At 42.5% G+C, this 16,959-nt stretch overlaps 1 protein-coding gene across 2 annotated transcripts; it reads left to right on the forward strand.

Moving 5' to 3' along the window:
• Nucleotides 1–312: 312 nt before the first annotated feature.
• LOC122328782 (Fc receptor-like protein 3) lies at nt 313–16,507 on the forward strand. Of its 2 annotated transcripts, XM_043224718.1 has the most exons (18): nt 313–428; nt 696–767; nt 869–910; nt 1,019–1,279; nt 1,434–1,697; nt 2,912–3,190; nt 4,752–5,006; nt 5,095–5,370; nt 5,558–5,812; nt 6,105–6,383; nt 6,764–7,018; nt 11,375–11,638; nt 11,902–12,003; nt 13,885–13,941; nt 14,081–14,134; nt 14,325–14,393; nt 14,815–14,862; nt 16,070–16,507. In XM_043224718.1, exons 2-18 carry the CDS (start codon nt 737–739, stop codon nt 16,075–16,077), a joined length of 2,799 nt encoding a protein of 932 aa, XP_043080653.1. In that variant the 5' UTR covers nt 313–428; nt 696–736; the 3' UTR covers nt 16,078–16,507. The 2 variants fall into 2 exon arrangements, with proteins under 2 accessions (XP_043080653.1, XP_043080654.1); XM_043224719.1 differs by lacking the exons at nt 5,095–5,370; nt 5,558–5,812; nt 6,105–6,383; nt 6,764–7,018.
• The last annotated feature ends 452 nt before the right edge of the window (nt 16,508–16,959 follow it).

Below are 16,959 nucleotides of genomic sequence, written 5' to 3' on the forward strand. Positions count from 1 at the left end.
AGTTGAGAATTTTTTTTTTTTTTTTTTTTTTGTAGTCCTATTGTTCTCTACAGATGACAGAAATAAAATATGAATAAAATATAATTTTTTAATTTTTTCATCCTCTAAACAATGTAATAACATAAAACAACACTTAATTAAAAAAAAAAATTCTGGGTCTCAGGAGAATATTTCATATTTATTAATCCTCAAAACATTTCCTTCTGTCTATTATTGCTGTGCACACATTTTATGTTTCTCTGGTTCACACTAATTTCTTGTGTTCTTTTGCTGCGGTCTCGAATGCCTGTAAAAACCCATCAGGGCTAATGACTCTGGAGGAACAAAGATGACATCAAACTCATTCATCAACATTTTTTGAAGCGATGCACTGAAGCTCACCCACAACAATTCAAACAGAAACCAGAACAAAAAACAAAACTCGACAAGTAAGTAATTTAAATGCAGTTATTTATTTTTTTTAAAACACACTCGTGTATCTACAACACGTTTAATGCATAATATTGCATTTTTTATTACGCAATAGTTTCTTACTTCCCACACACGAACACGCACTTTAATAAAGACACGATCCTTTCATGTATTTATTCAGTTTATAGGTTAAATAGAAGTAGACATGACTACTGACATCATGATTTCCTGTCACATTTTCATTATAAGTGGTCATAACGGGAAGCTTTTCTTACTCATGCCAGGTCTGTCTTCGCTGACTGCTCTGTTTTGACTGCAGCTGCAAATGGAAAGGTTCAAAATCTTGCTTTTGACAGGTAGGATGCCATGTTTGGTGTTTCAGCTATGATTTCAAATTGAAAAACTAAAACCATCACTTTTCACCCTGAGATCTCTGAATCTTTGTGTTAATTCATAGTGGCAGTGTTGGCGCAAGCAATGTCTCAAAACAGCACTACTGGTGAGATTCAGATTGGGATTTTTATTGTATTTTCAAGTTTCAAGTCAAATTTTTCACACAGCTGTGTAATTAGCTTCTCTAATCTATTATCTATTATTCATCCTCTAGAATCTCCAGTTCAGATTTCCAAGCCCAAGATAACTGTGAATCCAGATCATGGGGTGCTGTACAATACTGAGAGCGTCACTCTGAGCTGTGAGATCTCTGAAGGACCCCCGGGGTTACAGTATGACTGGTACAAGGACTCAAAAGATCTTGGTCAACATCAGCGCAGCATCACTGTGAACGAGAACGGAAAATATGAATGCAAAGGAAAAAGAAGAGAGACTCGGTCTGAAAAAAGTGATGTTTACACTTTAACTCTGAAAGGTAAATGAATATCGCAATGTTTATGATAAATAAATTAGGCTCTTTACATTTCCCTCTATTCCCAGCACCAATGCCGATTCTGTGGAAGTAGGTTGAAAGGTCAGGGTGTGATTATGGAGTGAATAATATTTGCCTGTTTTTTTTTTCCGTATAGATCCTCCTAAAGCGCAGCTCACGGTGAATCCTGAATGGACAGAATATTTTGTGACTGAAAAAATCAATCTGCGGTGTAAGATTGAAGACGGTTCTTCGGGCTGGATCTTCGAGTGGATAAAAGATAGCTGGACTTCAGAAAAAGACGACGTCCAAACATTGAATGTAAAACACTCTGATTCTGGAGAATATTCTTGTAGAGGAAAACTCAGTAACAGACAAGTAACTACTCAACAAAGTAATACATTTCAACTGAAAGTCAAAGGTAAACAAATGATTCTGATGAAGTCGTCAGAGCAGAACCAATGCTTAGCTGTTGTTGTTTCTGAGAAATGCTCACTGGTTTTAGCACTGGTTAGATCACCGCAATTCTAATGAAGTGGGCATAGTGCTCAGGGTTTTATATGGGCTTATATGGACTTATTGGTGTAAACGCTTGAGCATGTACAGTCTTTAAAACACAGTTTTATGAGCTATGATGTTTGCCATCGAACACTTGGCAACGGCGTCTCTGAGTAGGCCTACTTCGGACATAACATACCTGTATATGTGCAGCTCACGAATTAAGCCTGAGGAACATATAATCCTATACCTATGATAAAGCATGTTACATGAAGTTAGGTTTTATTGTGTATCACAATATACAAAGCAAAAATATGCATTAAAACTGTGCAGTTTTTGAGCTCAGCGATATAAAATAATATATATATATATATATATATATATATATATATATATATATATATATATATATATATATATTTTATTTTTTTTTTTTTTTTTTATTTTATATATATTATATAGATTATATTATATTATATTATATTATATTATTAGGCCAATATTAGAATCATTGGATACAAACTTATGATGATAAATAGCTGTAGTTCAATAAAACATCGGACAAACCTTTTAAATTTTTTTATAGATTTATTTTTATATTTTTTATTACACAAGAATAATTTAATATACATCGACGCATCAAAGATGTACCAAAGGCAAATTGTGACATCACCACAATGTATATTTGAATCCCAGAAAATGAAAATAGCACAAAAAAAATTATTAAATTCACAGGTTTTCTCCAACAAATTATCCAACGATCCCCTTTAACAAAACTGATTTGGATAAGGTTCAAATAGTATTGGTCAGTTATATATATTCATAGCATATATATTATTATAGCGTGCATATTTTAGAATATAATGCATTTCTGTTTTTGGCAAAGCTGAATATTCAGCATCATTACTCTCTAGTGCCACCTGATCTTCTGATATACTTAGCTCAGTAAACATGATTTATTATTATCAATATATTCAGTTGAATGTATCCTCTAAGTACTAATTTCATTATAAAATTCATAAAATAGGGATAATTTTGAACATTAGTGTATATTAGGTTGAGTATGTGGCTGTGTGTTATTTGTTTGTATTAACACATTTACCTTACAGTTTGATTTATTTTTATTTTTTTCTTCAGAAATGCCTCAATCACAAGTTCAGTCTGACTGGACAGAAGCGTTTCCTGGTGAAAAAGTCACTTTGAAGTGTAAGATGCAAGATGCACTCAAAAATTGTAACTATATGTGGTTCAAGGGCCAAACCAAGATTGTCTCCAGCGGTGAAACAAATATAAAAGGAAACAGTCTCACACTCTCAGTTCAGTCCAGTCATGACGGGGAGTATGTGTGTCAAGCTGAGCTGCACCACAGAAAGGTGACGACTGAAAAAAGTGCACCGCATTCGTTAAAAGTTCATGGTAAGTCTGTCAAGGTCAAAAAACCATGTCATGGTTGAATCTGTTTTAAAAAACAGACATTTTTAGTTTATTTCAAGTTTATTATTTCAGAGTATTGAATTCTGCGTAGTTCATGACATCATGCTTGTGAAAGAAATGTAATGTTCAGTTTCTTAAACTTAAGTTCTCGTATCAAAAGCTACTCTTGATGACCTTCTGTATGTGACCTCATTTTATTACGTTCACCTGACGTTTATAAATAGACGTGACCATCTTCAGGTCTTTTCGTGTGTGTGTTAAAATGAATGAGAATGTGAAAATGAAAGGTAAAGTTTAGTCATGTCAAGTTAATCCACCTAGAGATGCATGCCTTCTTGTTTAGGGCTCATCTCTGATTAGGACTCGCATGAGTTTTGTTTGGAGTATGAGGGGGAAGAGCATGCTGCTCTCGCGTTCATCTCAGTGTCTTTTACTAAGAATGAGCCAGTGCACCCTCAATATCACACTTTGACCTGGCTGAGGCTCAAGATGAAGGTCCTCCCCCTTCTCTCATGCTCTCACCAAATCAGGAACTGCATCCAAAGCATGTCTCATAGTTTCTTTAGATTGGAATGGAATGGCCACAGGAGCAAAAGACCCCCAGATCCTCCAAACTAGATGACAGTTTTCTGCCAGGTGGCACGGAAAAGGACCTCAGCTATGGTGTTTCCCCTTCTTCTCCTTCATGCACGGAAAATGGTCATTTCGACCAAACGGGGTGCATGTCCCCTCGGGATTGCCGCGGGTGCAGAGATGCAGACTTGGATGACCATCCAGCCCAAGGGATCTGGAGAGGTCATCTTGTTCGGCACATCAATTGCCTCAAAATTATGGCTATAAATTATGGCTTAAATACATCCTCCACCATTGGCTACCATGTCTATAATAGAAATCGCTCTCAGGCACATATGGTATATATTCATGACACTGGAGCAAAAAAGACTTACTGTGTCCAGTATTGTGTCCATACTGTGTCTTCAGATTTGCTTCCACTACACTAACCAGTGGTGTAAATCAGAGCAGCTTTTCATATGCTATAGATGCCACTGGACAAACAGTGTCACACTGGGTGAGGAATGCTATCACCCTGGCATGCAGTCATGCTTTATCTCTAGTTAAACCAAGCGGGTTTCTTCCTATCCTAAGATTGTGGCTGGAGGTGTCCACACACATTTGTCAGATTCTCAGCTTGGATGTCCATGCTACTCTGGGGCTTTCATGTCCTTGAGCCAACATCCCAGAGTCATGTCTGAGACATCTTTTAATGCTTGTGTGCACACACTACACCATCCTGGGGGGTCCAGAAACTTTCAGTGTGGCGGTGTTGGTTTTCTCATTTCCATTAGTGTTACTGAATGCTGCATTAAAAGTAGCTTTTGACAAGAGAACATCTCGGGTTACTTGCAGCATCTAGTTCCCACTTTTTCAGGTAACAGGGTTACAGTCAAGTAACCCAAGTTTCTTGGTCTTTCATTGAAACCATGAAGTAAATCTGCGTGAACGTAATCGTATTCAGATTTAAAGGATTTGAATAATTATACAGGATCAAAACCAACACTCCATCTGCAGCAAGATCCATCATACTCTGAGATCTACACAGGAGAACAAGTCAAACTCACTTGTAACATTCAAGAGCAGACGTCACAATGGGAATATCAATGGAAAAAAGATTCTACACAAGAAAATAGTCACATTTACATCATCCCCAGTGCTGAACTCTCTCATGATGGGTCATACACTTGTCAAGTAGGAAGGAGGGGGACCACATTTTCACAGTCTATAAAACTGACCATAAGAGGTAGGAGTCATCATTTCTATACATTCAGACATAATACAATGTGTCAAAAATGTTCAGTTCTGTAATATTATTCTTGTTTTTTGTGCAGAACCGCCTCAGCCAAACTTGTCAGTAGCGCCTCTGTGGAAACCATTTTACCCAACTGAAAAAGTAACCCTGAAGTGTTCAATCGGTAAAGATTCAAATGAATGGGGCTTTGAATGGTTTAGAAATGAAGCTCTGCTTAGAAGGGATAAGGACACCTCTGAAGACACACTCTCAGCTAAAGCAAAACATTCAGGAGAATACACCTGCAGAGGAAAACATAAGACGAGAACACCAGTGACTACAGGACGAGCAAAAGCTTTGCCACTTCAAATTTACAGTAAATATACCTATAATATAGTTTGATGAAGTTTCCTGTCTACTTTTCTTTACAGTGGTCAGACTAAGCCATTAGTAGCATGAGTTAATTTAGTCTTGGATTATAAAAAATAAAAACACATGCAATTCAAAGCAATTATTGTATGAAGTGAGCTCATTATTTTAAATTCAACTACTGTGACTTTTAGATAAAACACCAAGACCAAGCATCAATAAGCATCAGTGGTTTGAACCCTTCTATACTAATGAGCGAGTCCAGCTTCATTGTCACATGTCCGGTAATAGCTGGGAATACCAGTGGTATAAAAACTTAAGTGCTCTAAACACGAATGAAGAATTGACCCTTGACTCGCTATCTGTCACTGACACTGGAGACTATCACTGCAAAGCAAAGAGAGGAGACTTTTCTGTGGACAGTATGACTCTACGAGTGCAAGTCCAAAGTGAGTCCACAATTTACCGCTTTATAATATTTTTTTGTGTTTATAGTGCCTGACTAAATACAAGCCTGTACACTGCACAGAGTTTAAATCACTTGGATACCAAATGTTAAATGTTAAAATGTTAATGAAATGGCACAATCAAGAGAGACAAGTAATTTAGACTAAATGTTTACATAAACAAGAAACTTTTAAGCTACACGTAACATCATTTTGATTAAATATTTGTCTCAATATTAAGTCTGGTGTTACCTCATTTATCTAACAGTCCGGTCCTTTTTCTCTCTACCTTTAGAACTGCCTGAACTACAAATCCAGTCTGAATGGACAGAAGCATTTCCTGGTGAACAAGTGTCTTTGCATTGTGTGAATGAACATGTTTCTAACAACTGGACTTATATGTGGTTCAGGGGCTCAGACAAGATTGTCTCCGGTGCTGAATCAAACATGAAAGGAGACAGTCTCACACTCTCAGTTCAGTCCAGTCATAACGGGGAGTATGTGTGTCAAGCTGAGCTGCACCACAGAAAGGTGACGACTGAAAAAAGTGCACCGCATTCGTTAAAAGTTTATGGTAAGTCTGTCACATGGATAAATCTGTTACATTATGAAACACAGCCATGTTTATTTGAGACCATAGTTCAACAATCCAGCAGAGCTGAAGACTCAATAGTGTCTCAGCAGAGCTGAAGACTGATCACGTCCATTCACTCCTCACTGATGCTGGAGTTTGTGCTAAAGGAGCCCAGGCCAAGTATTGAGTGCAGAAATGAACATACTTTGAAGAACTTGAAGTTTTCTGTTTTGAAAATCCTTTATTTTTTTTATTTATTGAGGCATTGAGCTTAGGAAATATTGTAATATTTTGAGATACTGCATTTTTTTAATTTCATGAGCTATAGGCTACAATCATCAAAAAAACCAACCTTTTTTTATTTTTAAACAAACATAAAGGATCAAAACCAACACTCAATCTGCAGCAAGATCCATCATACTCTGAGATCTACACAGGAGAACAAGTCAAACTCACTTGTAACATTCAAGAGCAGACGTCACAATGGGAATATCAATGGAAAAAAGATTCTACTCAAGAAAATAGTCACATTTACATCATCCCCAGTGCTGAACTCTCTCATGATGGGTCATACACTTGTCAAGTAGGAAGGAGGGGGACCACATTTTCACAGTCTATAAAACTGACCATAAGAGGTAGGAGTCATCTTTTTTATACATCCACACATAGGTATGCCAAAAATAATGATTTTGTAAATAAAATAGAATAGTTAAAACCTTATTGTATTATTGTCACGTATGAAGGGTCTGAGGCGTGCGGATCCATGTGCAGGCTTTTATTAAAGCGAAGGCATGGTCATAACAGGCAGGCGTCGAACAGGGCTAACAGATATATAGGAGGCAAGACAATAGCAAAATCCAGAGACAGGCGGTGGTCAGGTCAGGCAGCAAACAATCACGGAATCAGAAGACAGGCAGGGTCAAAACCAGATAAACCAGAGACAATAATCCACGGGCGATCTAACAACGAAACAGGCGAAACAATGCAACCTGCAGTTGAGTGGCTTGCTGCAGTATTTATAGTCCTCTGACAGGAAGTAGCAGCAGAGGAGTGATCGCAGATCACCCAGAGGTAAGAGCTCCCTCTGCTGGCTTGGTGACATAGCCCCTCCTAGGAGCGACTCCTGGCGCTCCACAAAACAAACAAAACAAAACATAACTGGGAGCTTGGGAGGGGTTCCGGGGGAGAGTCAGCAAGCTGAGACCAGGAGGAAGAGGCGGTGGGAGGAGCCAGGAGAAGACGGGAGGAGTAAGGAGGCGGGAGGCGATGCCGAGCCCAGCCATGATGGTCAGTGGTGGAGCCGACGGAGGGAGGAGCCATAGAGAGGGAGCGGTCATCAACCCCATGGAGCCGACCGGACGGCGGTGGAGCAGGTGGTCGAGGAGACTGAGGCGAAGCGGAGAGCAGAAGAGCCAGGGTGATGCAGAGGCGCTGGAGGTCCCAGGCGACACCGCAGGCTTTGGCGACTGATGCGGAGACGGGGCGAAGGGCGCGGCGGAGCCAGAGCGACAGAGGACTGAGGTAGAGCCGGGGAAGGAGGAGCCTGACAGAGCCGGAGGGACGGAGGGACGAGGCGAAGCTGGAGGAGAGGAATCCTGAGGCGACGGATGGTCGACGACCGACCAGGGCGTAGCCGGAGAGACGATGGAGCCTGGTGAAGCTGGTGGATTGACGGAGCACGGTGGAGAGGAGGGAGCTAGGAGCCTAGGGGAAGCCGACGGGTCTACAAGCCGAGCTGGAGTCCGGGGCTCGGAGGCGGGACGATGAAGCGAGGATCCTTCACCCACGGCGGCAATGGAGACTGGCAGACCCGTGGCGAGCTCCAGGTGGAGGCAGAGGATGAGTGCAGGGGCTGCTGGGATCCATCGTCGGCGTGTGGTAAGGGTGGGAGGGTGGGTTGAGGAGGCGCACGCGGCGCGGGCACTGGGCAGGCGCACGAGCGCGGGTACTGGGCAGGCGCGCAGCGCGGGCACTGGGCGGCGCCGCAGGCGCGGGCACTGGACGGAGCGCACGCAGGCGCGGGCACTGGGCGGAGGCGCCGCAGCGCGCGGGCACTGGGCGAGGCGCCACGAGGCGCGGGCACTGGACGGGCGCCGCGAGGCGCGGGCACTGGGCGGGCGCACGAGGCGCGGGCACTGGAGGCTTGGCACGCAGGCGCGGGCACTGGAGGCTTGGCACGAGGCGGGCACTGGAGGCAGCACGAGGCGCGGGCACTGGAGGCAGCACAGGCGCGGGCACTGGAGGCTTGGCACGAGGCGCGGGCACTGGAGGCTTAGCACGCGGCGCGCGGGCACTGGAGGCTTGGCACGAGACGCGGGCACTGGAGGCTTGGCACGCAGGCGCGGGCACTGGAGGCTTGGCACGAGGCGCGGGCACTGGAGGCTTAGCACGAGGCGCGGGCACTGGAGGCTTGGCACAGGCGCTGGCACTGGAGGCTTGCACGAGGCACGGGCACTGGAGGCTTGGCACGAGGCACGGGCACTGGAGAGGCAGCACGAGGCACGGGCACTGGAGGCTTGGCACGAGGCACGGGCACTGGAGGCTTTGCGGCAGGCGGCCATGTTGGAAGCGGCGCAGGGCAGGCGGCCATGTTGGAAAGCGGCTCTGGGCAGGCGGCGACCATCTTGGGAAGCGGCTCTGGGCAGGCGGCGACCATCTTGGGAAGCGGCTCTGGGCAGGCGGCGACCACCTTGGGAAGCGGCTCTGGGCAGGCGGCGACCATCTTGGGAAGCGGCTCTGGGCAGGCGGCGACCATCTTGGGAAGCGGCTCTGGGCAGGCGGCGACCATCTTGGGAAGCGGCTCTGGGCAGGCGGCGGCCATCTTGGGAAGCGGCTCTGGGCAGGCGGCGACCATCTTGGGAAGCGGCTCTGGGCAGGCGGCGGCCATCTTGGGAAGCGGCTCTGGGCAGGCGGCGGCCATCTTGGGAAGCGGCTCTGGGCAGGCGGCGACCATCTTGGGAAGCGGCTCTGGGCAGGCGGCGACCATCTTGGGAAGCGGCTCTGGGCAGGCGGCGACCATCTTGGGAAGCGGCTCTGGGCAGGCGGCGGCCATCTTGGGAAGCGGCTCTGGGCAGGCGGCGGCCATCTTGGGAAGCGGCTCTGGGCAGGCGGCGGCCATCTTGGGAAGCGGCTCTGGGCAGGCGGCGGCCATCTTGGGAAGCGGCTCTGGGCAGGCGGCGGCCATCTTGGGAAGCGGCTCTGGGCAGGCGGCAGCCATCTTGAGAGCGGCTCTGGGCAGGCGGCAGCCATCTTGGGAAGCGGCTCTGGGCAGGCGGCAGCCATCTTGGGAAGCGGCTCTGGGCAGGCGGCAGCCATCTTGGGAAGCGGCTCTGGGCAGGCGGCAGCCATCTTGGGAAGCGGCTCTGGGCAGGCGGCAGCCATCTTGGGAAGCGGCTCTGGGCAGGCGGCAGCCATCTTGGGAAGCGGCTCTGGGCAGGCGGCAGCCATCTTGGGAAGCGGTTCTGGGCAGGCGGCAGCCATCTTGGGCAGCGGCTCGGGGAAGGCGGCCATCTTGGGAATAAATGCAGTGTCTTCTTCCTCCATAATACCCAACGTGAGAGCTGACCCCACAGTCACTAAACCAAACTCAATAAAGTGTGCCAGTGATTCACGTGGACCCTCTCGAACAAGTTGTGTTTTGAGTGGCTGATTTATTCCCTCGTGAAAAAATTCAATTAGCAAACAGTCCGGTAAATCAGAGAAGTAAGCCAGGTCCAGAAATTCCTGAGTATAATCCTCAAGTGATCGGGTGCCCTGCTTGAGGTTAGCAAAGACATTGCAAGGTGCATACCTGGCCATGGTTCGGGTGAAAAGCCGCTGGATCCTGGTGTGAGGTTGCATTCTGTCACGTATGAAGGGTCTGAGGCGTGCGGATCCATGTGCAGGCTTTTATTAAACGAAGGCATGGTCATAACAGGCAGGCGTCGAACAGGGCTAACAGATATATAGGAGGCAAGACAATAGCAAAATCCAGAGACAGGCGGTGGTCAGGTCAGGCAGCAAACAATCACGGAATCAGAAGACAGGCAGGGTCAAAACCAGATAAACCAGAGACAATAATCCACGGGCGATCTAACAACGAAACAGGCGAAACAATGCAACCTGCAGTTGAGTGGCTTGCTGCAGTATTTATAGTCCTCTGACAGGAAGTAGCAGCAGAGGGAGTGATCGTGAGATCACCCAGAGGTAACTCCCTCTGCTGGCTTGGTGACAATTATGGTGGTATGTTTTTATTTTTTATTATTTTTTTGGTAGGACTGGTTTGGTTTCTTTACAGTCTAAGAGAAATGTGTTCATTGTACTATAATGTAGTTAGTGTATAGTTTATATGTACTATAGTTTTTTAATTTTTGCATTGCATTCTATTGCAGTGTGCAGTATAGTTAATGCAAATGTCTATAATTGCAACTGTGTGTATAACTGGCAATTTTCTGCCAAGACATTATCTGTTTTTCTACACATTTCTTTCTTGTTTTTACAGAATGTAAAGTGTTAGCATTTGCATCTTTACTATGTTCAAAATGATTTTCAGTGGGCAGTTCAGTTATTTAGTCTCTGGTTACAAAGCAGGTACTGTTTGAAGGTCCACTGTTTCTAATTTTAACTCCTTTTTGCTCATAGCCGCATCAAAAACAGACTTTAGAAGAGTCCAGCTTCATTGTAACATGCCAGGAGCTGGTTGGGAATACCACTGGTATACTCTATATAAAAGCATCTTGTTACAGTTTAATTTATAGAATATACAACCATGGCAGTGCACTCAGAGGGTATGCATTGACGTCCCTTTTTTCCGAAAACACTCCCACTCAGACTATATGACTTGTAGCTTTACATGACTTAATAGGGAAGCTGCGAAAATGCAAGTAAAACAAACTTAAAAATTAGGGTTTGGCTTATAGGGTTAGTTGCATGTACACAGTACACACACATGTACAAAATGTTTATTTTGGATGCGATTAATCGAGATTATAACTGTATTACTTTGCTCTTAGCTCGTCCGCCTGCACTCCTGAGTCTGGAGACTGAACTGGGTGACATTATGACTGGGTATATGACTCTGAGGTGTAACGTCTCAGACGGCAGAAACTGGAACTACACCTGGTTCATGGACGGACAGCAGCTCAACGCATCCTCAGATGTACTCAGAGTGACAGGAAATGAAGAAAACATCAGAAGGGAATTCAAGTGCAAGGGAATTAACACAGTGAGACCGCTGTACTCCGCTCTGAGTGACGGCTTCATAGCCAATAATATTAGTGAGTCATGGGGATATTTGCTATTAAACCTCTATAGATGTGAATAACTTGTGCATTAGAACAATAGGTCATCTTCATGATCTTCAAGCTTTAGATTAAAAATAAGAAATAGCATTTTTAGTTTTTTGATTTATATTATTAGTGGGATAATACAGATTATATTTCCCCAGAAAACCTTCATTTATATAATATATTATATAATTATATGTTAATTTATCTTCTCTAACTTTATCTACATGTGTGCATTTCTCTTATTATTACAGTATTCAAGAGAAAAATCCTGCTGGCCATCTCAGGGTGTCTCGTCTGTTGTATTGTCATCCTGATCATTGGATGCATCATTCTAAAAGTTACCCGTAAACCAGGTACAATTAGATATTAATACATATAATGTTATGCTGTTGCTTGTAGTGTGTATTCACACCAAAAATGTCTTGGTTACTTGTGTAAACCTCTTTCCCTGATTGAGGGAAGGGAGACATTACATCGACTGACGTAATGGGGTCCCACCTGGCAACTCAATCACTTCTGAACTTAAGACAGAAAGGGCAGTGTGTACTGGAGAGTGGAATTTGCATGCCAAGCCACTCCCCCATACATACAGTAATATAAGATGATGGCATGCAACCACTCATTCAGGTTTATGCTGAGGAGCGGGTTCACAACATGACAATTCAGCACAGTTCAAGATTGTGGAAAGAGGGATGTAACATCTCCTTTCTTCAGGGAATACGGGTATACACAAGTAACTGAAATGTTCCCTTTCAGTCAGTCAATATGACATTACGTCGACTGACATCATGGTTCCTTATGGAAAATGAGGGTACCCAGTGTTCACAAGGGGAACAACTGGGAAAAGGGCACACGGATACCTAGGGAATGGTGCTGCAAGTTGACACCCACAGGCATGAAAAAAGGCCTCAATTTCTAGGGTGCACAGCTCACCTTGGGACTGGTATGCCAAGGTGAAGACATCCCCCATCCCATGAGCCAACACTCAGTTTCTAAAACTCTGGGTGCATTCCACATAAAAGCCCAGAGCATGAAAGGGACACAGCAACGCAATAGCCGGGTCTGCCTCCTCAGTGGGAACTACCTAATTCAGAAAGGGAGTGTTGGGAACCTTGGGCACATAACCAGGCCAGGGTCTCAAGGTAACATGAGAATCAGACAGACCGACAGATAAGGCATGACTCATTGAATGAATATTCATGCAGGTCCCCCATCCTAGACATAGAAGTGAGACCAGGAGCAAAGTTTTAAAAGACCAATACTTCAGCTCAACTGAGTCAAGCAGCTCAAATGGATCCCCCTGTCTTGAAAAGATGAAGGAAAAGATTTCAGAGGATTTTACCTTGTCTCACCTCTGAGGAACCTGACAATCACGTGATGCCTCCCCGTGGTGAGCTGCGTTAGCAGTGCCTTGGACTTTCAAAGTGGAGGGGGACATTATCCACTTATCCTGCAGGAATGAATGAAAGAAGCATTTATGTAGCCCTTTGTTGTGTATTGCTGTACGCTCAAATCATGTAGGGGGTCTCTTCTCAACCAAGACCAGTGTGCAGCATCCACCTAGTTTTCTCAGGAGGACTCCAATCCAAGTGCTGACCAGGCCCAGCCCTGCTTCAGTTGGGCAGCGGGGTAATATATCTATTGACGTGTAGAAAAGGAAAGCACCATGCTGACTGAGCATCTCTGGGAGTCCTGAACAGACCCCACTTTAGGGCAGCATAGAGGGGGCCCTAGCCTGAGGTAGGTATCTACCATCTCCTGGTGAAGGTCACAGAGGTCTACCACGTCCCGTGCAGGTTCCACAGGTCAGGGCACGAGTGCTGCATCACCAGATCCCTGTGCTCGCGCAACAGACTTTACAAGTAAGCTAATATAAGCCAGTCATCAAGAATAAGTTAAGGATCCGGAGCAGCCAGGGGAAGAAGGGTGACCATCTGACCTTCATACCTGTTCCTCCTGGTCCCACAGTGGCGATATTATATTTCCACTGTGAGATCAGGAGTGTGAGGAAGCAGTGCGTCACACACACACTGCACTCTGCGCATAAGGCCCAGAGATGTAGCAAATTGCTCTTTTATTGAAGGGGTTGGTATCTTCAGCGGTTTATATGTTTATCTGCCTTTAGCGGTTTATACCTTGTTTATAGTGTGTAATGCAAATCTTATTGACCCCAAATGTTAAAACAGTATAACTAAAAAACACAACGATCATCATCTTTCGATTCTTATCATCAGAGGTAAAAGAAACAGCACAAGAGGACTTGTTCTTCTCAATGACAGACTTCAAGAACCGTAAGTTTTGCACTGTGCATTACTTGTGTGTGTGTGTGTGTGTGTGTGTGTGTGTGTGTGTGTGTGTGTGTGTGTGTGTGTGTGTGTGTGTAAAAATTCTCTGTATTTACATTTATACGAGTCTTCAATCACTCTACAGAAACTGCTTCCCCCATGAAGGAGTACATGGACAACAGACCATCAGAGCTGGAGGGTATCTGCTTTTAATGGCATTACAATCTAAGCAGTTTACTATTTTGCAAACCTTACTTTGTAATAGTATTAAGTGACAAACTATTAGTGACTCAACAAGTAAAACAAATTCTCTGGCATTTTGCTTTGCTTACAGCCTGATGTTATGATGTTGTATATTTAAATGTAACACTGTCTCTGTTATCATTCAGATTGTGAGGAAAAAGAGGAACTGATCACTGGTCGAGCTTCAGCCGCTCACGAGGATGCTGTGATTAAAGGTACAGTAATAGACCTGCTAAAGGTATATACATCATGTCTCTACCAATATCGGACTCATCTGAAACGTCATACCCTTGATATTACCCAATAATTTAAAGTAAATATGTTAGAAAACTGCGCTTTCAAGGACAGATGTTTAATACAAATGATAACTTAATACGGACAGACAAAGTTTGTGATGAAAGATGTAGGCTACATAATCCTCCAGCCTAAAATAAAGTCTTTATGAACATTAACAATAATTTGGGACAAATATAATGTGATATTATGGCTCTTTGGTCCCCACTAATATCAGAAGCAAACCTATGCCCTTGAATCATAATATTGTAACAGAAAGCAGGTTTTATGCTTATAGTACATACAGGTTAACAAAAAAAATAGCACAAAATTTTTAAAATTTTCACAATTTTTGTTTTAAAGATGAAGACACACCAGCTTCAGAAACCAATGGCATGACATCATTTAAAGGTAAATTGAAATTCTGTGTTATTTTAGTATCATTCAGAAATTATAGCTTTATAGTCTTTATTTTTATATTTTGTGTTTTTATTTTATTTTTTTACATTTGAATAATGTTTTTTGTGTGCATATATGTATATGTGTCCATATAGTGTTTTTAAGCATCAGGTTAAACTAAACCTTATTTTATTTCTCTTATTTAGAATAGCCTTGATTAAATGGCACTTTTTATGGTATTTTGTAGTCATAGTTATTTTATGAAAATATAATGTTTCTCTGCTAACCTCCAGTGCACTCCAAGATGTAGGTGACTGTTTCTTCAGTAGATCACTAAGATTTTTAACACAAACTGTGTTCTACTGAATAAACAAAGTCACCTACATCTCGGATGCCCTGGGGGCAAGCATCTAATTTTCATTTTTAGGTGAACTGTCCCATAAGTTAAGATATCAAAGCATGTTAACTAAATTAAAAGTTAACTTTATTACTAGGCAGCACTGGTGCTCCCAGCATTAAAAGGTTAGCAGCCACCAAAAATGAATGAGCAACACAACTACAATTGATATATTAACAGATTTCATCTTTATTTACAATTCCATGCAGATTTTGGATTGGTTAATATTAGCTGTGTGAATTAATATTCTGTGTGGTTCACAGCGGATATAGAAATTAAATGCATTTAGCCTACGGTTGCACATGTAACATAAAACATTGAATACTGATATTTCAAAATATTAAAGAAAAATGAAGATGTGAAGTTAAAACTGCTAATAAGTGAGTCACTGTGACTGAACCGAGTCATTTAAATGTTGATTCGTTCAGGAACGAAACACTGTGTTGTTCAGAGACACAAAACAGTGCTGTGGCTGGAGTCTCTTTATATCAAATTCTTCATAAAGATATCTTGAATTGTGTGACTGAATCATAAGGAGCCACTCGAAACCTGTTTTCATTCATCGCCTTCATTAGCACGTTATTTATAACTTTGGTTTACAATCGAAATATGATATTTTCTCTCTTCTTTAGACATTTCCTGGGTGATTGACAGCTAATATTTACCAATCTAAAATCAGTGTGAAATCTCAAAAGACTAATGTTCACTTTTAATTGCTAACATAGCTAAAGAATGAGCTTAAAGTACGAGATAAACCTTTTGAAGCGTGATGCACCCATGAAGCCAGATGTTGAGTTTTCTGTCATGTTTCCTCCTCTCCAGGACTCTGAACTGTTTTTTCAGCAATCCCCATCATGAGTTTCTGTATTCTCTGAGACACAGATAAACGGTATGTGCTTGTTTCAAAACTGCATTAGCATGGCACTTCGTCTAGTAGCTCTTTCAAAAGCTAAAAACCAGCTTGTTACGTTTTTTCTTTTTCAAATTGTCGAACCGAACTGCAGTAAATAAAGAGAGTAAATCAGGAGAATAAAATATTTCTGTATTTTATTATATAATGAAATATTTATATATCATATTATTAAACATCTCTGTAGCCTATATATCTGTACATACACGAATCTGTTCATATTGTAAACATTGTAACACGCCACCACTGAAAACAAAAACTGTAATCCAGTGGATTATTTTGTTATTGTGAGTTATGTGCATATTAAAATTATTATTTTTTGGTTATTGCTCATTTTACATTTAAATAAACATGTTTAGTACAATGAAATTGCTAATACCAGTGTGTGGTTTTTTTTTTTTATAAATATCTCTTAAAATTATATTTACGTTAAAGGGTCATTCCCCCCCAAAATGAACATTTTGTCATTATTCTTCTTCTTCTATTGTAAAGCAGTACACGAAAGAACTATCATTAATACTAATCCCATACCTCTTTTTCTTTATAGTGTTATATAAATACCTGGAACAACAGAGTAGACAGAGCCATCTAGTGGTCGCTTACTTTCAGGGGTTTTTATTAATTTCAGTATTAGCACGGACTGATCAGTCAATCATACACAAAGTCATGGCACAATGATCTCAGCAGAGAGTATATAGAGAACTACATGCACAATTTAATCAGTTGTCTATTTCTTTTTTTGTCAGTGTATTAGGTTGTAGATCAGGGTATAAACTGAAGCCCAGATGCAGATAAAACAGTG

Source organism: Puntigrus tetrazona, chromosome 23 (assembly GCF_018831695.1).
Source record: "Puntigrus tetrazona isolate hp1 chromosome 23, ASM1883169v1, whole genome shotgun sequence".
NCBI classification, from domain to species: domain Eukaryota; kingdom Metazoa; phylum Chordata; class Actinopteri; order Cypriniformes; family Cyprinidae; genus Puntigrus; species Puntigrus tetrazona.